The sequence below is a fragment of the Carassius carassius genome, chromosome 27 (assembly GCF_963082965.1).
Source record: "Carassius carassius chromosome 27, fCarCar2.1, whole genome shotgun sequence".
Lineage (NCBI taxonomy): Eukaryota > Metazoa > Chordata > Actinopteri > Cypriniformes > Cyprinidae > Carassius > Carassius carassius.
Genome location: NC_081781.1, coordinates 28,663,652 through 28,687,535, shown reverse-complemented (window position 1 = coordinate 28,687,535; position 23,884 = coordinate 28,663,652). Strand labels below are relative to the sequence as shown.

General features: G+C 41.8%; 1 protein-coding gene across 1 annotated transcript; it reads left to right on the top strand.

Annotated features, from left to right (window-relative positions):
* The first annotated feature begins 1,580 nt into the window (after window positions 1–1,580).
* LOC132107346 (gamma-aminobutyric acid receptor subunit rho-2-like) lies at window positions 1,581–14,228 on the top strand. Its single transcript, XM_059513576.1, has 9 exons — window positions 1,581–1,764; window positions 3,031–3,137; window positions 9,350–9,417; window positions 10,528–10,751; window positions 10,887–10,969; window positions 12,079–12,219; window positions 13,075–13,227; window positions 13,384–13,580; window positions 13,808–14,228. Exons 1-9 carry the CDS (start codon window positions 1,649–1,651, stop codon window positions 14,114–14,116), a joined length of 1,398 nt encoding a protein of 465 aa, XP_059369559.1. The 5' UTR covers window positions 1,581–1,648; the 3' UTR covers window positions 14,117–14,228.
* Window positions 14,229–23,884: the final 9,656 nt, after the last annotated feature.

The window sequence follows — 23,884 nt, the reverse complement described above, 5'->3', positions numbered from 1 at the left end:
TTTGTCCTTCCTGGACAGAGCTTCGTGTTTCAGGAGGGGAGAAGATATCTGGATATATTCACAGAACAAAAACTGGAGGGGCAAATCTCAGTACGCTGGTCAAGAACACGTCATGGTCTGATTTCACCCCCAAAAATGCTAAAGTATATTTCACAAGAAGACAGTCAAGTCTGTATTTGGACCATTAAGATTTTTTTGTTTGTTTGCATTCTAATGTTTCATGACAATTATTCCACTCAAAAATTCAATTCTTATTACTGTTATGTGTTCTTAATACTGTTATTATATACGTACTATTTTAACTGTAAAGTATTTATGCATCATGGTAGTAATTGTACTGCCTTTTAATTTAAGATTTTTTTAAAGACTTTTTTTGTGAAAAAGCAGCTTCTCTGCACACATTACAGTAATGAGATTGTGTTGCATGTATTAAGAATTTGGGCATAATGTTCCTGCTTTCTTAATGCAAAATCAATCTAATTCATAAAATTTTTTTGGGGTGAAATATGATCAATACAAGTGGCTTGTTTTCAGATCCTGCGATTTATTGTTTGTATACGGTGTCCCAAATAATGCATTAAAGAAAGGCTGTTGTTACAAATTGTACAAAATTTGGTCTTCGACTGAAAAAAAAAAAAAAAAAAAAAAAAAACTGAAACCTGTAGAAATGGAATTGCTTCTGTTGTGTGTTTGTCTATCCCAAAATTAAACATTTACATACCGGCTGTAGTAATGGTTGTAATAATGTTTAACAGTTAAAAGCATATGCACATAGAGCAATGATGAATGTCAATGAATCATCTGCTAATTTTCAGAAAACTTTCAACCATTTAAGACTCTTAAGTTTTTATTTTTAACAATTATATATATATATTTATGTTCATATAATACAATCTCATTACTGTAATGTGTGCAGATGAGCTGCTTTTTCACAAAAAAAAATCTATATATACATTATATACATCTGTCAAACGATTAATCGTATCCAAAATAAGTTTGATTACATAATATATTTATGTGTACTGTCTATGTTTTTATGTATATATAAATACACACATGCATATATAAAATAAGTTATGTTTATATATATATATATATATATATATATATATATTATGAACATAAATATAGTAGTCAATATTTTCTAAATATATATATATGCTTGTATGTGTGTGTATATACATAATAAATATACACATTACACACATGTATTATGCAAACGAAAAGTTGATGCAATTAATAATTTGATTAATTTCAGAGTTTGGAATTTAAATAGAGTAACATCATATATGTGAATCAGTACTGTAGATAAAATAAATGTTGGCCCAATGATAGACAACTAAAACATCTTCATCTGTTCTATTTAAAAGGACAAATAATGCAATAAAAAAAGATTAAAAAGTGGCAGTTGTTAGTGAAAACTGCACAGAAAATGTTGCAATGACCAAATATTGCACTAAATTAAAAGTTCAAATGTAACAAATAGGTTACAATAGTATGACTCGACGCGTCGTGGTAATCGCGATGTCTTGACCAATCAGTGCGCGCGTGAGCTCGAGCGTTCAGCGCCTGCAGAGCTGACTTCAGTCTGATCTGATGAACGGAGGCTGACTGGAAGACGAGATGACCGTCTCATCTCTCCTTCACCATGTCTCGCTTCATAACAGCTGTCTTTCTTCTGCTGTGCGCCAGTGTGTGCGGTCAGTGCGGGAAGATGAAGCACAGCCTCAGGAGAACATCTGAACAACATCACAAACACGGAACGTAAGTGTCCCGCTCTTATTAGTTTAGTTTTAACAAGTTAATATGCAAATAGACACCATGGAGAGCTGGGATAGTTGTCACAAAGGATACTGCATTATCTTTGCACAAACAATCTAATTATAAAAATGCTTGTGGTTTTGTAAATTGTGATTAATTTTCTTAACCCCTTAACTGTTACTCACATTTTTGAACATAGACTTTATAGTGCACGATTCAAACTTAAATTTGTAGAATTCATGAATGAAAACATTTTGTAACATGATATTGATGTACCATTTACATGGTAATGCAATGTCTGATTTTAAAATGGTTTTTAAAGGATGAATTTTGAGATTTTAAGTCTTCAGTCGATATATAATTTCTGATGATTTCTAAAATGTGATAGAGAAAAAGGCAACGAAGAAGTCTTTTTTTTTTAAACGAAGGTCAAAACTCCTGTTATAGTGTAGATTTTTGAGGGTGCACTCTTGTCATAAATTAATCTATTACTTTTCCTACATCATTTTTAACAAAAAACATTGGTAAAATATATATTTGGGAGTCGTAGACCTTTCCAACGATATACTGTATATAGTTTGTCAAGATTAGATTAGATTTGATTGTAATATAGTGAAGTAAATGTACATTAGGCAAATTACTGTCTAGGCTGAGAAAATAATGGTAATGGTGTCCTTATGTTGCCTTTTCATAAATTAAATTCTGCATTATTGTTTTAGTTTAAATTCTGCTCAGAAAACTAACAAAATAAGCAGTTCAATATGCGGTTTAAGGGTTTAAAAAATTGTCATTGTAAAAACTATATGTGACAGCAAAACCAGAATAAACTGTAATTTACAGCAAACCACTTAACGTTATGTAGTTTGTAATTTTTTTCTTTCTTTCTTTCTTTTTTTTTACTTTTCAAAACTGAACCTAAGAAATTCTGTGTGGAAAAGCCAATCTGAACTCATTTCACATTTCAGGAACAAATGTTTTACTGAAGAGAATGGAGTTCATGATATGTTGATGATGTTAAAATTCTAAATCTTAATATTTCTATTAATAAATGCCTTTTATCATTTATTGGAAATACTAATCCATTTTGTTAAAACTGCTAATATATACTAGTGTGCATTTAAAAATGTTTAGTGCAGTTAATTCAAAGTTTTTATTTTATTACAGTTAAATAGGTAGTTTTTACCTCAAAACTTGAAGATCGAGTGGTGAATAATGAGACGTCTGTGTGTGTATGAGATTGCGCTGAAGAGTTGAGATGTTCTTTTGCAGTTCACTTTTCAAGAAGATGCTGGATGAAACTAAGACACATCAGCTGAAATCAGACCATCTTCTGCGTGTTGATGATCATGACTTCACTATGAGACCAGCATTTGCGGGTAAAATCTGTGTGTGTGTGTGTGTGTGTGTGTGTGTACATCACAATAAAGTTGTGAATGTGAATAAAAAGTGACGTGACACTTTTGACAATCCCTAACTGCCTTTGATTAGATTATCATATTTTTAAACCAATAATAATGAATATTTTTTTATAAATTACCCAGGCTGGTGTGTTATATACTGTAGTTTGATCAGTGCCACACGCATCACTTTATAATTAAAGTCTTTCTCGGCCTCATTTGTTGTCCAAATCCTTACCCACGTCTCATCTGCATCACTATTACACATTCTGCTGATGTCTGGAGCTCACGCTGATATCTTGCTTCTCGCTCGAGTCTCATTGTTCTTGCAGCGATTTGACGATTGACCTCTTCTAGGCAGTGTCTGGATGGCTGGAAGCTACACTTACTGTTAATTGAACCAGCGCTCACTGGACTGTTCAATTACTCACTGATGTTACGAAGGCTTTTCTAATTTACACATTGCTTTTGCGTCTGACTTCTTCAGAATGTTTCTCAGTCTTCATTATCACAGCAGACAGATTCAAATTCACAACCTGAGCGTCAGTCCCAGTGGGGGTTTAATCACGAAAATGTAGTTGTTTCTCAGGAGGGCGATGATAACACTGAGTGCGACTGCATGTTCTGACTTAATTTAGTTCTTGTGTTTAATTTGTGTGGCTTTTGTGCTGGATATCATCTACGACTGACAAACACTTTTGGAAATAGCAAACAAGTTCCCCCGATATCGATCTATTGTTTGCAAAGATGGAATTGGAGCTCATTTTCTGGACTGCTGGTCGTGACTACAAAAGCACAGCCAGAAAATTCTTCCAGCAAATGTGCATTCACTAGATAACAAGCTTTGCAATTAAAGGTTGCAAATCTCTTGTCAACGAGAACCAAGTTGCTGCAGTGTGCCTGAATATGTGCAGAGAACTCCATCATCAAGCCAAACACCTTCCAGGAAAAAGCAGAAGAGCGGTGTTTTTTGGTCGTTTCTGGTGTGACTGGGAGATTGTACACTATATTGTTTGGTAATTTCTAATACATCCAGTCACTTCCTCTCCCTGTCTGTGGTCCAGCATGTTTTAAAACATCAAGGACCAGATTTACTAAACAGGTCAAATTAGCCTGAGAGCGCAGGAGTGGAAAGTTCTGTTCGATTTTATGAACCTTTTTATAAAAAACAGCATATGTTTGTTAGGTATGTTTTGAAGCATGACAGCTGGTTTAAGCTGGTCCTGAACTGGTCCTAAGCAACTAGCTTCTGCTCGGGACCAGCTCATAACCAGATGAAACCATGCTTCAAAACATACCTAACAAACATATGCTGTTTTTCAACAGGGATATGTGATCAAAACTGGAGGTCAGATCTCATCTTCACTGACCCTCAACTCTAGAGCCCACAGAATTCACCCCGTACCCCAAATTGATCAAATCAGTCTGGAGATAAACCAAGGAGTTTGTGTTAAACTTCAGGAGACAATACAGAGAGCACTCCCATCAATGGAAGCCCAGTATCTGGAGCATCACATTTCTTGGTGATTAAATAACTGCAGTCTTCAGATGGTCAGTGCACACAGAGGTGGTGAAGAAGACACAGCGATGGCTCTTTAGTATGAGCTCCTGCTTCTGTTTTACTCATGCCTACAGAGAGGCTGCACAAAGGCCTCATCTGAGACCATCAGAAACAGACAGGTGCTTAGAGACGAGCAATGACTTACGTTTTTAGTCCTAGTTAGTTTCAAATGTAGTTTAGACACATTTGAATACAGTAATTTTTCACACATATAAGTCTTCCACTCAGCCAAAGAGGCGTCCAAGCACTGGATATTTATGTTGTCCATCCATTTATGCAGAACAAGCAATATTCACAGATCTTTGTGCATCAAAGGTCAGGTGGAGAAGGCCAAGACTATGACAAAATAACTATAGATGTTGAAGACGTGGCCTGGAGGGTGGTTCTTTTGACACTCTTTTCATTTCAATACTTTTACATTTGCTATGTGGCATAATTGTTATATTGTTGTGATACATTTTGTGTCTTATTTACCCCATATAAGGTGCATATTAGCACCTTAAAGCAGGGTTATTATAGTTGACTAAAACCATAAAAAGGCATTTTTGTAACTTATAACTTATAACTTAAAATAAAATACAATTAGATTATATACTAGAATAACTAAAGTTTAGTTTATTTACTAGAATAATTAAATGACATTTTTCTCATAAAATGTTTCTTATTTTTAAAGGTGCTTTTGACATGAAATTTTCACCAGATGTCAGTAACAACCCAAGTAACCCATACATACAAAGAAAACAAAACAAATAAGTTCAGAAATTAAGATCCGTGTAATAAAATGGAAAGACACAGGGAAAAAGTATTGAACTACTAAATACTTTAATACTTTCTTTGTACAAAAGCCTTTGTTGGTAATGACAGCTTCAAGACGACTCCTGTAGGAGAAACTAGTGGCATGCATTGCTCAGGTGTGATTTTGGCCCATTCTTCCACACAAACATTCTTCAAATCTAGAAGGTTCTGTGGGGCTCTTCTATGAGCTCTGATCTTTAGTTCTTATTTTCTATTGGATTCAAGTCAGGTGATTGGCTGGTCATTCTAGCAGCTTTATTTTCTTTCTCTGAAACCAACCGAGAGTTTCCTGTCTCGCTGGAAACTCCAACCTTGTTTCATCTTCATCATCCTGGTACAGTAGGTGTTGGGACTAAACCAACTAATATTAATTTTCACTGATGAGGGCCAGGATTGCTTTCCAATTACTGATATATTTCAGCTGGTGTCTTGGCTTACCATGCCTTTTTGCACCTCCCTTTCTTCATGGGTTCAGTACTTTTTCCCTGTGATTCTATTTTATTACACATAACTTAATTTGAATCTGAACTTATTTGTTTTGTTTTATTTGTATGTATGGATTACGTAAGTCATTCCCAACATCTGGTGACAATTTCAAGTCAGCAGCACCTTTAGAAATATATTAACTGAGACAAATGGTGATGTGTTCAATACTTATTTTACCTACTGTATATGTTGTCATTACAGAAGTCCTAAGAGGCCATGGATTATTATTATTTTTTCTTTCTTGGTTTCTTGTTATCCCAACTTAATTTCCTCGTGATCTAGACATAACAAAAGTTGTTTTCATGTTATCACGACTTAATTTTCTCATGATTTCAACATAACAGAACTTGTTTTCTTGTGATCATGACTTAATTATCTTGTGATCTCGACATAACTAAAGTTGGTTTCTCACAGCTTAATTATCTTGTAATCTTGACATAACCAAAGTTGTTTTCTCATTATCACAACTTCATTTTCTTGTGATCTCGACATAATGAAACGTTAAGGTTAGCATGGCACACCCTGTGCCTGATAAGCCAGGGTGATGGCATCCACAATCCAGTAGGCTATCCTCTGCTTAGAGACGGCACTCCCCTTCTGCCGGCCTCCGTAACAGTCAAAGAGCTGGTCTGAGGTCCTGAAGTAGCATCTTAATGCTCGGATGGAACAGAACAAAGCCAGGGCTGGGTCTGGCTCCTCCAGAGACATCGTTTGTAGGTTCACCACTTGGTCTTTAAAGGGTGTAGTAGGAACCTTGGGCACGTAGCCAGGCTGGGGCCTCAGGACTACCTAGGAGTCAGCCTGTACAAGCTCTATGCACGAATCGTCGACAGAAAATGCGTGCAGGTCCCCTACCCTCTTGCTGGAGGCCAGTGCAAGCAGGAGCAGAGTTTTAAATGAAAGAAACTTTAGCTCAACAGAATGCAAAGGCTAGATTGGCACCTGCTGTAGTGATTTTAGCAGTAGATGATGAGGTCATGCTTACCTAAAGACTTCCCATTCACAGGGTCATGATATGCAGCAATAGCACCAACCTGGACTTTGAGGGTGGAGGAAGACAGCTTTCACTCCAGCCCTAGCTGCAGAAAGGAAAGCACAACTGCAATCGGGCATCTCCGAGGTTCTTCTCAGGGAGAAGAACACCACTCAACAAACAGTTCCACTTCAAGGCTTAGATGGTCTCATAGATGGTGCTCTCACCAAAGTGATTGTGTTCGCTACCTCCTGGGGTAGGTCACCTAGAACCTCCACGTCCCATCCACGTTCAAGGGCCAAACATGTAGTTTCTGAAGGTCTGGACGTGGGTGCCAAAAGGTGGGTGCCCGTCTCTGAGTCAGTAGATCCTTCCTCAGAGGAATCGGACAAGTAGGGGCTGTCGCGAGGAGCACTAGTTCAGGGAACCAGGGTCCGAGTGGGCCAATACGTCACTACTAACAAGACTTGCTCCTTGTCCTCCTGGACTTTGCACAGTGTCTGTGCAAGAAGGCTCACTGGGAGAAACGCATATTTGCATAGGCCCTGCGTCTGGACCACAAGTGAGGGCATCGCACGACCCAGAGTACTCAAAGTGACTTCATCACTGGGAGCGCGAGGTCAGTGGCGGTTTGGAGTTCCTTCCGAACTTCTGGATCGTGACCACCCTCATGCAGGTCCTTCAGCAACGCCATAGTGTGTAAGGCAGAAGCAGCTTCCTGCCAGCCATATAGGCACTGCAGTTATACCAGAGGAGTGCCTGCAGACCCAGAAAGGAAACACCAGGTCTCCCCACCAGGAGGAGGCAGATTTAGGGCACAATTGCATCGCTACCGCCTGCTCCACCTGGGGGTTTGCCGAATACCCCTTCGCTACACCGCCGGTGAGGGTGGTGAGGGAGGAGGAGCCCATCGGTGGCCTGAGAAAGCATAGCAATCATCTCCGGATCCGATTCAAGCTTTGCTACTTTCCCGTAGTGTGGCAGCGCTGCCCAATCTTCATCGGAAAGCTCTCTCTCTGATGCTGAGATCGACATCTGATTGGGGGGAGGCCCACTGGAACACTTATTGAAGAGGGCCCAGTGCGTTCCATGGGTTGCTATTAGGGCTGCACGATATTGGGAAAAAATGACATTGAGATATTTTATTTTTCTGCGATATATTGCAATATGAATTTTTTTTCTTACAAACAAAAATGGGGTGAGCAGATTTACATTCTCATTTTAAATGATTTAAACATCAACACCATCGTGTCAATTGATTAATATGCACGAGGGAGAGAGAGCAAGACAGCGCTCGAGTTGTTTGAAGACGGTGAGCATGCGGGCGGCGCTCTCTCTCGCGCTCTCTCTCGCGCTCTCTCTCTCTCTCTCTCTCTCTCGCGCTCTCTCTCTCTCTCTCTCTCTCTCTCTCTCGCGCTCTCTCTCCCTCTCTCTCGCGCGCTCTCTCTCTCTCTCTCTCTCTTGCGCACTCTCTACAGTGTTGTAATCTTTTGTATTTTTTTTTGTCGAAACCACACACACACACACACACACACACACATAAACACTCTTTTCAAACAGCATCCCAAGCTTGTAACGCACATGATATCAGTCACAGCACCTACATGACTACTAAAAATTACAAATTATACTTTTATTTCAAATAAAAAAAAAATAAAGTAAGTTGAATTCAAGCATTAATTAAATGTCTGAACTATACTGCACAAATTATAGCAAATAAGGTTCTTATTCTGTCCCAAATGTGTGAAGTGGATATACAACACCCCATCAGTTATATTTAGGTCTATAGTGCCACCTGTTGGTGTAGTTGTGTAACTTAGAGAACAACTTTTGTTATGTCCAGATCACGAGAAAATTAATTCATGATAACAAGACAATAACTTTTGTTATTTCGAGATCACAAGACAATATTAAGTCATGATACAGAGAAACCAACTTTCATTATGTCGAGATCATTACAAAATTAAGTCCTGATAATGAGAAAACATCTTTCGTTATTTCGAGATCACAAGAAAATATTAAATTGTATTAACGAGAAAACAACTTTCGTTATGTTGAGATCACGAGATATATTAAGTCATGATAATAAAAAATAAAAAAAACTTTCGTTATGTCGAGATCTCAAGAAAATATTAATTTGTGGTAACAAGATCATGAAAAAATAACTTGTTATATAGATCGTTATCAAAGCAAGAAAGAAACAAAATAATAATAATAATCCATGTCCTCTTAGGACTTCCGTATGTCATTTATTTGATGGGTGTGTAAATAATTCCTGATTTTTAAAAGTGTCTTTAAATGTGAAAATATCCATCTCAGGTTAAACAAACAAACAAACAAACAAACTTGAAACTAATACTGTTCTCTTCTCTTCAGGTCCAGCAGTACCAGTAGGTGTGGATGTACAGGTAGAGAGTTTGGACAGTATCTCAGAAGTAGATATGGTAAGAAAAGTTTTGTCAATGAATGTTATGAATCATTAATTTAATTTATAATTCAAAGACACACTCCAGCAACCCATACTCCATTTGCTTTGCACTGTTGTCCACACAGAAAAAAAAAAAAAATAATAATAATAAAAAGTGAAGTCTTCCTTTCTGTACATTCTAAAATTAAATCAGCATTAACTAATCACAGTACATTGCTGTATTGAGAATGTGATTCTTAACATTAAAGTAGGCTACTTGCAGTCCAAATATCATCAAGGAGATTGCATGGATTATACTGTATATGTATCTCAGTGTTTGTGATTAACCTTTACTTCTGAAAGCACCAGAGATGTATCTAGATATGCTTTTTTTATCATATCAGTGCCAGTGTTTACATTTGAGTGTGGATTTCATTTTAAATAATGTGCTAGAAGATAATCCAGTGACATCACAGTAAATCAGCCAATCATGATCAGCCCATCTCATTTGATAAAGACTGGTAAAAGTGCTGACATCCTGCAGTAATGCTAACAGATGATAAAATTTCACAGGACTTTAAGCAGTTTAGTAATGAATGTCAACACCTTGCATACAGGTTTTTTTTTCTTCCCTAGTTTAAATCGGACTAAGCAAATTAGTTTTGTAACCACAACATCAGTGGTAACTGTACTGTTAAAGGTGCACTAAGCTGTTTTATTCTACATCTGTCTTAGTTGAGATCACCTGATCAGATGCTGTTTGTAAAAAGACCACTGTAATGTCAGCTAGTTTGTCTCTTTCTAGGTTTTTCATTGATTTCAGATGTTTTTTATATACTATAGTGGGTAGTGGGACTAAAGAGGTCCACTGCTCCCTGTGATTTTGCACAATATTGCACAACTTCTCAAACCTTCTTGCTTAATTATACAATAGATGCAGTATACAATAGTTTCTCAGAAGGCTGGTAAAGATTAGTAGAACATATTAACAGATCAATGTATTGATAGCGCTTTAGAGTTGCTTAATTTCAGTTTACTCTGCATGCTAAGATGGGATAGGAGAACGTATTTTAACATTTATTATTTTAACAAGCAAAAATATACATGGTGATCTTGAAAATCAATCCCTGGGATACTTTTCATACAGGACTTCACCATGACGCTATACCTGAGACACTACTGGAAGGACGAACGATTGTCTTTTCCCAGTAAAACCAATAAAAGCATGACTTTTGATGGTCGATTAGTGAAGAAAATCTGGGTTCCTGATGTGTTCTTTGTGCATTCCAAACGCTCCTTCATCCACGACACCACCACGGAGAACATCATGATCAGGGTATATCCTGATGGACATGTGCTCTACAGCCTCAGGTTTGGACAACAAACATCATTTACACAAGAATACCAACACAGATGCTAGGACAAAGCATGGCACAGCTTAACCTTCATGCTGTCATAATCATGTTTGACAGAGCTTATTTATTTTCTATTTTTTTGGTGTTTCAGGGTGACTGTAACTTCAGCATGTAATATGGACTTCAGTCGATTCCCACTGGACACGCAGACCTGCACATTAGAGCTGGAGAGCTGTGAGTGACGCAATTCTCCTGAATTTAAAGGAGTAGTTCACCCAAAAATGAAAATTAGCTGAATGTACACGGCCTCAGGCCATCCAAGAAGTAGAAGAGTTAGTTTCTTCATCAGATTTGGAGAAATGTAGCATTGCATCAGTGTCTCATCCATGGATGCTCTGCAGTGAATGGGTGCCATCCAAACATCTGATAAAAATATCACAAGCAATCCACACCACTCCAGTCCATCAGTTAACATCTGGAGAAACCAAAAGTGTTAAAAAGACCACAAATCCATCAATAACACATTATTAAATACTAACTGTTGCTTCCCATCAATCTATAATATGGCTTTAAGTGGTCCCACTTTAAATTACAGCCAGTGTCTTAAAATAATGTGTACCTAATAATAAAATAATAAATTGTTTGGTACAGTTCACCTATTGTGTTCATGTTGAATTGAATCTTTTCTTTTGGGTTGAGTTATGGTCATGACAGGATGGGATTTTCAAGTACAATGTAAAAATGGATGTACACAAGAAGTACAGTACATTGTATTAAATAATTCATTTAAATGTAAATACATAGTAATTAAGGACACTTTATATAAAGTAGGTCCGTCTCATCTGAATCAGGAGAGAAATATGCACAGCTCAAGCACCATTTAAAAACAAAAAGAGTCCTAAACAAACAGGTGGGTGGATTTTGATGTGAGGGGACTACAGGGGATGGACTTTTCATAGAGTAAGCGTTATTATGAATTACAGACATCTTATTTTGAAATTTTTAGGGTTGCAATATCTTAATGATGGATTTGTTTCTTACAAACACACAGCTTTTCTTGTCACAAGATGTTAACTGATGGACTGGAGTGCTGTGGATTATTGTGATGTTTTTATCAGCTGTTTGGACTCTCATTTTGACGGCACCCATTCACTGCAGAGGATCCATTGCTGAGCAAGTGATTGAAGGCTTCAAGTCTGGTGAAGAAACAAACTCATCTACATCTTGGATGGCCTGAAGGCGAGCACATTCTCAGCTAAATTACATTTTTGTATGAACTATTCCTTTAATGTCAAATATCACATCCGTCTCTGCAAACATTGGTTCATCTGCTGTGTGTGCAGATGCTTACACTGATGAAGACCTGATGCTCTACTGGAAGAGTGGAGATGAATCACTGAGCACAGATGACAAGATCTCTCTGTCTCAGTTCCTCATTCAGGAGTTTCACACCACCTCCAGACTGGCCTTCTACAGCAGCACAGGTGCACATGCCTTGTTTTAAATAGCAAACTATAGGCAGCTCTGTTTCCATTTCAGGCTGTCTATTAGTGCATGACGTGCTGTCACTTTGCACCTTTAAGGTTAGTTTGCCAGACATCTTGCACAAATCCCATTTTGCTTTATGCATATAAAGGTTTGAGGATTTGAGCAACTTTGGACTTTGTCGTGAGTGGCTTCTTTTCTTTTTGCATTATTTATGCATAATGCGATTAAGGCAGTGATGAAGTTGAAGCTCATGGAAACAGAATACAGTAATTATGGTAGTGTGATTATGCTTATTACACCGCAAAATCCTCAGTGTTAAATCAGCATAGTTCAATGTTTATATGTCCCTTCTATATAGAGAGTAAAAAGGAAAATAGTGTTGCTGTTAATTAATAAAACAGGTTCAATCTTCAAGTGCTGATTGACCATTAGTGATGACTCCTGCTGTTATCAAGCATAAAGAACAGAAAAGAGCGACCATTTACAAAAATTTACTTAACTAAAAAATTTGAGAGTAGCTTTTTTAAAGATATTTCATAGGTTTATTTATTATTTATGTTTGTAATGTTTGTTTTTTTGTATCACCAAATGTGGTCCGTGTTGGAGAATTTCAATTTTATCTTCAATTTCAAAGTTAACTAAGAAAGCTAACTGTTCAGGAAATCAAGAAATGTCAAAACCACACAATCAGATAAATCATTATGTGATGAGAGTTTTGATATAAATGATGCATTAAAGTTTCATTTTTCAAGATTTGGGTACCCTTAAGAAATAAGATTTAAGTTCAGTCCTTTGTCAAATCTTTGCATTTTCTTTAACTAGTATTTGTTCTCAATTCATATCTCCTTCAGGTTGGTACAATCGTCTTTACATCAACTTCACTCTGCGTCGTCATATCTTCTTCTTCCTGCTTCAGACGTACTTTCCTGCCACTCTGATGGTCATGCTGTCATGGGTGTCCTTCTGGATCGACCGGCGAGCTGTTCCCGCTCGAGTCTCATTAGGTGAATTAAACGGGGAAACCAGTGGGATTGTTTAGCTGAATGCCTAAATGGGTGCAGGATTTCACAACCAGTTATTCTTGATGTAAGCAGTTCTAGATCCAAATATAATGTGACTACAATTGTGTTTCATTCGTGTTTCAATGTCATTTCTTATAGGCATCACGACGGTGCTCACCATGTCCACCATCATCACTGGAGTGAACGCCTCCATGCCCAGAGTCTCCTACATCAAAGCTGTGGACATTTACCTGTGGGTCAGCTTCGTCTTCGTCTTTTTATCAGTACTTGAGTATGCTGCCGTAAACTACCTGACCACAGTGCATGATGGGACAGATCGCAAATCAAAGGAGAAGGTAAATACACATCTGATATTTAAGTGTATTCAGTTAATCTCTTTATATTGCTAACTATCATTTTCACCATCACCTTCATTATGTGGGCTTGACAACACATACAGTTTTGTACAGTATATGCAGGGGTGGACTTAATAATTACGTGAGGTAACCATGGAATCAGCAACTGGAAGCAAGTTTAAAGTTCACTAAATGTTAATGGAAGTGTTTGTGTTTTTTCGTTTTAGCCTTTACCTTGCACATGTGACATATCTCAAGCAAGGACTATGATTCTGGATGAAGCATACAGTAAGCCTGATACTAATGGCCTGACAGGATATACACAGGCTCCTGTCTCCTCTGAGAAGGCTGCAGATAAACAGGACCACATGGTGGTGTGCCTGTCTTTGGCAAATGAGGCCACAGCAGCCAAGAAGAAGAGCCTTCGAAGCTTCCGTATCATCCAAAACACTCACATCATTGATGCCTACTCTCGCATGATCTTCCCAGGGGCCTTTATATTCTTCAATCTTATCTATTGGTCTGTATACTGCTGAATTGCCTTACAAAGAGATTGTGGTCGTAGCATATTGAAACACTTATGTATTAACAAAAGTAAAATTGTTATTTGTTATAGATTGAAAGGGACAGCACAGGTAAACAAGATCATGACATGACAATATACATTCTAGGATAAGAAAAATTTAAATGTGAGAATCCTATTTGTTGATTGCATTTACACTTTTTTTATTGTATTACTTTCATACTTTTTTCAAAAGTAAGTGGTACATCAAGTCTTTGTTTTACATATTCAGTCTGAAATTACTTGGAGCTGAATGAATGTTACTGTACTGTAAAACAGTAGACACAGTCATTAGAATAGAGATTACATGTACAAAAGCCGTAATAAAACATATTTATAAAAGTAAATAATGTTGAAAGAACAAATCAAAAGTCATGTATACAGGAAAGCATTTTATTTTACAATATTCTTTACAACACTACAGTGGTTGCATTGTCAAACATTAAATCTAAACACTTTACTTTAAATAGAGAATCTCAAATTAACTAACATAAAGCCTGCCCTAAACATTTGTCCATACATTTTTGTCAAGATCAGTGAATATCTTCTTTGTTCAAGCATCATGGGAAAAACCTTCGGGCATAACGGTGCAGTTATGTCATTGCAAGGCGTGAACAGTGACATGCTTATGGGGATGGTAATTTTACACCTTCCACCTCCATGCAGCAAAGAGTTTGGGTTGGGGAAAGGGAAATATGGTGGAAGATATAGGAACACAAACCAAGGATAAGCCTGAAACAACATTTCAAAATGGTTTCTACATTATATTTAGTAGTATCAATAGTGACTGTCAAGTTGATGTCCATATGGCATAAATGTACAGTAGAAGTCATGCAGTTAGTTAATGACATGTAATCAAATAGACCGTTACACTAATAACAACAATTTGTTGTGATCAAACTTATAGCAAATTTGGTAGTGCTGTATGTTGTTTCAGGGTTGGCATCATCTGAGGTCCTCTGAGGGGTTGGCATCATCTCTTTCCAAGTGTTCGGTCATCCAGGTCTTTGTAAGAGTTGGGTCCAGCCTAAAGCTTCTGTAATTCCAAGTTACCTCTGGGTACCAATCCCGTGGCAGAATCAGAGAAGCAAATAGAGACAAAATGATTGTAGCTGCTGTCTTCTGCCTATGTTTCTCTGATGAGCACCACTTTATCTAGTCCCATACATACCTGTTTAGCTGGGTCCATGTTTACCTCTTTGATCTGCAGCAAGTATTCCAGTCTAACCTGCTTCATGTTTGCATATTGCAAATGCTCACAGACATTTGTATGAATATGGTATCCAATTGTGATCACCAGATAAAAGAAATTAATAATTGGGATATTTTTAGCATTGTTCTATCATGACTAAAACCTCTCACAGCAAATACTGTAGTTCATTGTACTAACAAAATTGACAATATGCTAAAATTCTGGAAAAAAATTACATTTCGAGAATCGGTTGTGAGATCATCAAGAGTTTTTAAAATGTACTACTTTAAACTGTAATGCCATAGAGCCAGATTGACATCAGGTGAACATACTTTATACTAGAAGGACAGATTCTTTGGCCCTGGAACAATATTTCTATGAGGCAAACATAGCCCTACCCCATCCATAAGACTAATGCATTATTGTAAAACATGAATGTATCTCTAAAATCTTAATGAAATGACAGAATGATTTTCAAGCTCTTTTCTATGTTCCTAAAATTTGATTGGTTGATTGTAATGTTCTTACAGAACCAATAAGAATGTAAATCCAGCATCATGTCACCCAGAAATTATTCATTTTTAACTGAATATACTCCATTGAGGCTCACCCAACAATGGAGCCCCCCAAGGCTCTGTGTGTGGCCCAATTCTGTTTTGTGTATGCACCTATGATTGTGTTACAAAACTCAAGTCATTGAAGTTTGTGGATGACACAATGGTCATTGGCCTGATCACAGATGGTGCGGAGGATGTATAAAGAGAGAAAGTTGAAACAAGGACGGTGCATCAAGACAACAACCTCTGACTGAACAATTGCAAAACTATGGAGATAATCACGGATTAAAGGACACCATGAAACACACACCTACATACACCTGCAGTGTTAGAGCCTTCTTTTTTCAAATATTAAAGATGGCTACATGACATTAAATATCTTGGCCAGTGTACCTACCGACAATTGCCAAATAATTGCATAATAGCCTGTTATGGAAGTAACTCCACATAGTAGCTTGATTTTCTACAGTTATGCAAGGCATTGCAGCACATTATTCATTGTGGGCTACCAGATATCATGTACATACACTCAGGTGTCATCAGAAGGTCAGGTCTAGCTACATTGACCTCACTTATTGCACTTGTAGACTGCATCAATACACATAGTCAATAACCAAATGACAACTAAGTAATCAAATATGAACATGCATTGTACTCACACTGTGCTGATTGATAACAGAACTCAGGCACAGGCTGTCTGAACAAAACTCTTTAAGAATAAAATGGAAAAATACAAATCTAAATTTGTCCAGGCAAAATCACAAGAGAAGCCAGACTACAGCCAAACGAACTAAAAACAAAAACACCCCATGATAGAAGAAAACTACAACAACAAGGTAGATATCATGAAGCTATTGGATTCTGACACAGAGACCCAAACCAGACCCTGCGACTCCTGTGGAAAGTGTGTTTAATTGCGGTGATTATTATTACATGCTGCTTGATGTGCATTTGATTAAAAAACTCAAATCAAGCAGCTCAAGCCTTTACCCTGGGTTCTTTATGTAAAGGATATGTTGAGTCTTAACTGATTGTATTATGAAGTACCACAAACTGGTTTCAACCACATCCGCTACTCCCACGCTTGTCTTTCCTATTGTGTGGTCTCTCATGTCACTCCAGGATTACTCTCTTCTCATATAATACAGTTTTTTCCCAGTTGCAAAACATACAGTACTGTACTTCCTGAAACCTATAACACATTCATCAAAACATCTCGGTTACGTATGTAACCTTGGTTCCCTGAATAGGGAACGAGATGCTGCGGTGACGTCACCACGTATGTGAACACCTTCGGTGTGACGAATGTCTGAAGCCCTATACCATCCCGCCAATCCTATTGGCCAAATAGCGCTTGGCACCGCCCCACGCATGCGTACGCATATATACCTGGTGCTGCGTGCCATTTAACTCAGATTTCATGACTGAAGAAGAAGAATGCTATCAAGGTATGGCACGGCCAGGACTGCAGCATCTCGTTCCCTATTCAGGGAACCAAGGTTACATACGTAACCGATATGTTCCCTTTCATAGGTCACTTCGATGCTGCGGTGACGTCACCACGTATGGGAACGCTATACCATAACGCCTGACGTACCTGATAGCTGGGATCCAAGGAAGAATCTGCTCAAGTGGAGAGAACCCGGGGGCCAGGAGCCATCCTCACATCCAGACTGTAAGACTTGATAAAAGTGCTCGGTGAGGACCAACCTGCCGCAGCACAGATATCATCCATAGAAGATCCACTGAGAAAAGCTTGAGAAGAAGCCACTGCTCTCGTGGAATGAGCTTTAACTCCTAAGGGCGAAGCGAGCCCGCGCGCCTCATAGGCTAAGGATATTGCCTCCACCAGCCAATGGGACATGCGCTGTTTTGTAACCGCATGGCCTTTATTCTTATGTCCAAAACAGACAAACAGCTGGTCAGACTCACGCCATGGGGCAGTACGATCCACAAGTCTTTAAAGCTCTCACAGGGCAAATACTTAGATCTCCAGACTCCGCCACAGCAGGGGATAAAGCCTCCAGGACCACCTGCTGAAATGCGAAAGGGATTAGATGCGACCTTAGGGACATAATTAGGCCTAGGTCGCAACAACACTTTCACAGAGCCCTGTGCAAACTCCATGCACGAGGGTGAGACAGAGAGAGCCTGTAAATCCCCAACTCTCTTGAGGGAGGATAAAGCCATAAGAAGAAGTGTCTTCAGAGTCAAGATTTTATCCTGTACAGTTTCCAAGGGCTCAAACGGATGCCCTGATAAACCATGCAACACAATGGATAAATCCCATGAAGGAACTCGAACGGGGCGGAAAGGCCTCAGCCGTCGCGCACCCTGTATGAGAAACCAGTGGATGATGGCCCACTGAGGCACCATCTATACAGTATATTCGTGGTAAGCTGAAATGGCTGAAATTGCGCTAACACCAGCCAATCGTCCAAATAGTTCAAAACACGGACGCCCTGGAGCCGCAACGGGGCCAGAGCTGCGTCCATGCATTTTGAGAAAGTACGGGGAGCTAGAGCTAAGCCAAAGGGAAGAACGCGGTACTGATACGCTTTGCCCGTTCAACCTCCCTGGGTCTGCGGGGAATCAGCTGGCGGAAAGCGGCTGATTGCTGTTTCGCTGCCCCGAATTTCTCCACCACTGAAGTGACAGCCTCTCCGAACAAACCGTCCTTGGAAACAGGGGCGTCCATGAGAAAAGATTTGTCCTTTTCCTTGATGTCGGTGAGATTAAGCCAGAGGTGGCGCTCAACCATGATCAAACCGGCCATGGAACGGCCCACTGCTCGAGCAGTATGTTGGGTAGCACGTAGCTCCAAATCCGTTGCCCGCCGTAATTCCTTTACCGCCTCGGATGTGATACCCTCCCCTTCATCTAATTCCTTTAATAGCTCCGCTTGGTAGGCCTGAAGGACCGTCATAGAGTGGAGCGAAGCAGCCACCTGGCCAGCGGCCATGTAGGATTTCCAAACTAAACTGGACGTGACTCGACACGCCTTAGAGGGAAGAAGGGGGTGAGACTTCCACGCCGCGGCCGAATTAGGCGCGAGGTGCTCGGCGAGAGTCTCTTCCACCGGCGGTATTGCTGCATAGCCATGGTTCGCCATGTCGCCATGTCCATTTAACTCAGATTTCATGACTGAAGAAGAAGAATGCTATCAAGGTATGGCACGGCCAGGACTGCAGCATCTCGTTCCCTATTCAGGGAACCAAGGTTACATACGTAACCGATATGTTCCCTTTCATAGGTCACTTCGATGCTGCGGTGACGTCACCACGTATGGGAACGCTATACCATAACGCCTGACGTACCTGATAGCTGGGATCCAAGGAAGAATCTGCTCAAGTGGAGAGAACCCGGGGGCCAGGAGCCATCCTCACATCCAGACTGTAAGACTTGATAAAAGTGCTCGGTGAGGACCAACCTGCCGCAGCACAGATATCATCCATAGAAGATCCACTGAGAAAAGCTTGAGAAGAAGCCACTGCTCTCGTGGAATGAGCTTTAACTCCTAAGGGCGAAGCGAGCCCGCGCGCCTCATAGGCTAAGGATATTGCCTCCACCAGCCAATGGGACATGCGCTGTTTTGTAACCGCATGGCCTTTATTCTTATGTCCAAAACAGACAAACAGCTGGTCAGACTCACGCCATGGGGCAGTACGATCCACAAGTCTTTAAAGCTCTCACAGGGCAAATACTTAGATCTCCAGACTCCGCCACAGCAGGGGATAAAGCCTCCAGGACCACCTGCTGAAATGCGAAAGGGATTAGATGCGACCTTAGGGACATAATTAGGCCTAGGTCGCAACAACACTTTCACAGAGCCCTGTGCAAACTCCATGCACGAGGGTGAGACAGAGAGAGCCTGTAAATCCCCAACTCTCTTGAGGGAGGATAAAGCCATAAGAAGAATTGTCTTCAGAGTCAAGATTTTATCCTGTACAGTTTCCAAGGGCTCAAACGGATGCCCTGATAAACCATGCAACACAATGGATAAATCCCATGAAGGAACTCGCACGGGGCGGAAAGGCCTCAGCCGTCGCGCACCCTGTATGAGAAACCAGTGGATGATGGCCCACTGAGGCACCATCTATACAGTATATTCGTGGTAAGCTGAAATGGCTGCCACGTAAACCTTCAGGGTGGCTGGTGTCACTCCATCCGAAAAACGGTCCTGAAGGAACTCCAGTACTGAAGCCACTGGGCAGCAAACTGGATCCATATTATGAGTTTCGCACCAGGTCGTAAACAGTCTCCACTTGAAAGCATATAAGCGTCTCGTAGAAGCTGCTCTAGAATTCAGTATAGTCTCCGTAGTTTCAACAGAAAGACCGGAACATATTAACTCACACCGCTCAGAGGGCACGCCCACAGTTTCCAAAGATCTGGCCTCGGGTACCAAATCAGTCCCCTTGCTTGCGATAATAAATCCTGTCTGAGGGGAATCTGCCATGGAGAGCCCGCTAACAGATTGATCAGATCCGCAAACCATGGCTGTGTGTGCCACCGCGGAGCCACCAACAGCAACTGTTCCACTTTGTCCAGCCGTATTCTGCATAATACCGCTGGGATCAGACAAATTGGGGGAAACGCATACAAACTGGTCCTGGGCCAGTTGTGAGCTAACGCATCCAAGCCCAGGGGCGATGGAGGGCATAGGGAGAACCATAGCGGGCAATGCGTAGTCATGCTCGACGCGAATAAATCCACTTTCGCTTCTCCGAAAATCTGCCATAGGAGATTCACCGTTTGGGGGTGCAATCTCCATTCCCCTTGCTCCAGAGTCTGTCTGGATAGCAAATCCGCTCTGAAGTTCATTCGTCCGGGGATATGAACAGCCCGGATCGACAGAAATTTGTTGTGAGACCAAAGAAGAATATGTCTCGCCAGCCTGCACAGGGGGCGAGAGCATAATCCTCCCTGATGATTCAGGTATGACACAACCGCTGTGTTGTCCGATCTGAGCAGTACATGAGGGCCGATCACCAGACTCGAGAAATACTGGAGAGCCAGAAAAACCGCCAGTAATTCCAACCTGTTTATGTGTCAACTGCGTTGTGTCGCTGTCCACACTCCGTGGGCTGGGCGCCCTTGACAAACAGCTCCCCAACCGGTCAAAGACGCATCTGTCATGACAGTCTCTCGGGAAGCACAGATCCCCAGCCGAACCCCGGTTCGGAGAAATTCGGCTGACATCCATAGTTTTAACGACATCACACACCTCCGTGTCACCGAGATCGTTCGATGCGGAAGACAACGGGGTGAAATATTTCGTCGTTTCGTCCACCACTGAAAAGGGCACATGTGAAGTAATCCCAGATGAATTACGGGAATAGCCGCTGCCATTAGACCTAAAAGTCTGAGGCACAATCTCACTGTCACTGCGCGACCCGCTTTGAAGCGCCCCACGCATGACGCAATCGACTGAGCGCGCGGGAGAGAAAGCTTCACTGTCATCGCACGAGAGTCCAAGTCTATTCCCAGAAAGGTAATCCGTTGAGAGGGGATTAAAACACTTTTCTGGAAATGTGTGCGTAAACCCAGGCTGTTTAAATGATTCAGCACAAGATCCCGATGAGAGTGTGCTTGAGTCTGCGATTGCGCTAACACCAGCCAATCGTCCAAATAGTTCAAAACACGGACGCCCTGGAGCCGCAACGGGGCCAGAGCTGCGTCCATGCATTTTGAGAAAGTACGGGGAGCTAGAGCTAAGCCAAAGGGAAGAACGCGGTACTGATACGCTTTGCCCTCTAAAGCGAATCTGAGGAACTTCCTGTGTCTCTTGATGATCTGAATATGGAAGTATGCATCCTTCAGATCGATCGTGACAAACCAGTCGTTTGGTTGAATCTGAGACAAAATAGACTTTACCGTCAACATCTTGAATTTGCTCAGCCTGAGTGCAAGATTCAGACGGCGTAAATCCAGAATGGGTCGTAATCCGCCCTCTTTTTTTGGTACCACAAAATAACGGCTGTAAAACCCTGACTCCATATGACAGGGGTGTACTTCTTCTATAGCCCCTTTGTTCAGCAGAGCCGACATCTCTCGTCGCAGCACCGCTATGTCCATCGGTTTCACCACCATGGAAAGAATTCCGCGGAAAGGGGGTGGGCCTTTCCGAAACTGAATGGTGTATCCGTGACAAATTGTGCATAACACCCATTGAGAAATGCCGGGCAAGCATTCCCACTCGGCCGGAAACAATATTAGCGGTCTCAAAATGTCCGTTTCCTGCAACGCTGTCACACACATAAAATAGTCCGGGCACGAAAAACTCGTGGCATTCGTGCACAGGGGAAGTGTATGCATAAGAGTCATTGCATCTCGTTGTGCATAATCCTGAAACGTGTCCACGGCAGGAATTAGGCCAACAGATTGAACATCGGGCTTTGCCGCTAGCGAAAAAGCGGCGGCTGTGCGAGCCGTCATAACGGGCCGTCTGTGCAGGACCCTTTGAATCGCCCCTCGAATTCTGAAAGCTGGATTGCGCAGACTGTCTGAGGGAGCGTTTGGCGTTACAGCTCGATCCAATGCTGTTCGAGGCGCTGTTTGCGGCGAGACAGTCAGAGTCTGAGCATGGGGACTGCAATGAGAGTGTTGGATGCGCGAAAGCGGTCCAACAGCGCTATCTAGCGGAGGGCACAGTCCCTGGCAAGCAGCGAAAAGATCAGGAGCTGCTATTCGGTGCCCAAGAACGAGAGGCATTAGCCGTCAAACTCAGGTTCAACCTCTTTCGCTGACGTTGAGCGAGAACGCGCGGGCGCCTGTCAGCGTTCAACCTCCCTGGGTCTGCGGGGAATCAGCTGGCGGAAAGCGGCTGATTGCTGTTTCGCTGCCCCGAATTTCTCCACCACTGAAGTGACAGCCTCTCCGAACAAACCGTCCTTGGAAACAGGGGCGTCCATGAGAAAAGATTTGTCCTTTTCCTTGATGTCGGTGAGATTAAGCCAGAGGTGGCGCTCAACCATGATCAAACCGGCCATGGAACGGCCCACTGCTCGAGCAGTATGTTGGGTAGCACGTAGCTCCAAATCCGTTGCCCGCCGTAATTCCTTTACCGCCTCGGATGTGATACCCTCCCCTTCATCTAATTCCTTTAATAGCTCCGCTTGGTAGGCCTGAAGGACCGTCATAGAGTGGAGCGAAGCAGCCACCTGGCCAGCGGCCATGTAGGATTTCCAAACTAAACTGGACGTGACTCGACACGCCTTAGAGGGAAGAAGGGGGTGAGACTTCCACGCCGCGGCCGAATTAGGCGCGAGGTGCTCGGCGAGAGTCTCTTCCACCGGCGGTATTGCTGCATAGCCATGGTTCGCCATGTCGGAAATGGTGGCGAAATCCGCAGCCACAGCATTTGTAATCTGTGCCGAGAACGGCTGTTTCCAGGACCTCAAAACCTCCTGGTGGAAAACGGTCGTCCAGCTCAGAAGAAGGTTGGGCCTCGGCCTTCTCAACCTCCCACTCCAGCCCCAATTTACCCACCGCACGAGAAACCACGTCCAACAGCTCGCTGTAGGAGGGGGAAACACTCCTCTCCTGTCCACTAGGAGGGAAAGGGCTAGTGTCGGCCGCGAAGTCCTCAGACTCCGAGGCCGCGGTGGATAAAACGTTGTCATCATGGCGTCCACAACCGAAGGAGATGGCACTACATGCCTCCGGTGTGGGCCGGCATCAGGGCAGGGAGCTTAGACAGAGCCGGCATCAGGGCAAGGGGCTTGGGCGGCGCCGGCAGGGCAAGGGGCTTGGGCGGCACCGGTAGGGCAAGGGGCTTGGGCGGCGCCGGCAGGGCAAGGGGCTTGGGCATGACTGGATTGGCCTCCTGAATGGCCACCGGGCCATGAGGGATGGAGGAAGCCTTTCTCCTCCTCCTCCTCCTCCTCCGTCTCCGAGACTGGGGCAGTGCAATGTCGTCGGCCAACACTGGGGGCGCTGCAGCCTCATCCGGCACCTCTGGGGGCGCTGCAGCCTCATCAGGCACCTCTGG

Excerpts from the sequence above, each read along its gene's own strand:
- LOC132107346 (XM_059513576.1), top strand. The coding sequence starts at position 1,649 with ATGTCTCGCTTCATAACAGCTGTCTTTCTTCTGCTGTGCGCCAGTGTG. Across the intron at positions 10,752-10,886 it reads CATGTGCTCTACAGCCTCAG|GGTGACTGTAACTTCAGCAT; the intron begins GTTTGGACAACA and ends TTGGTGTTTCAG. Across the intron at positions 12,220-13,074 it reads GGCCTTCTACAGCAGCACAG|GTTGGTACAATCGTCTTTAC; the intron begins GTGCACATGCCT and ends TATCTCCTTCAG.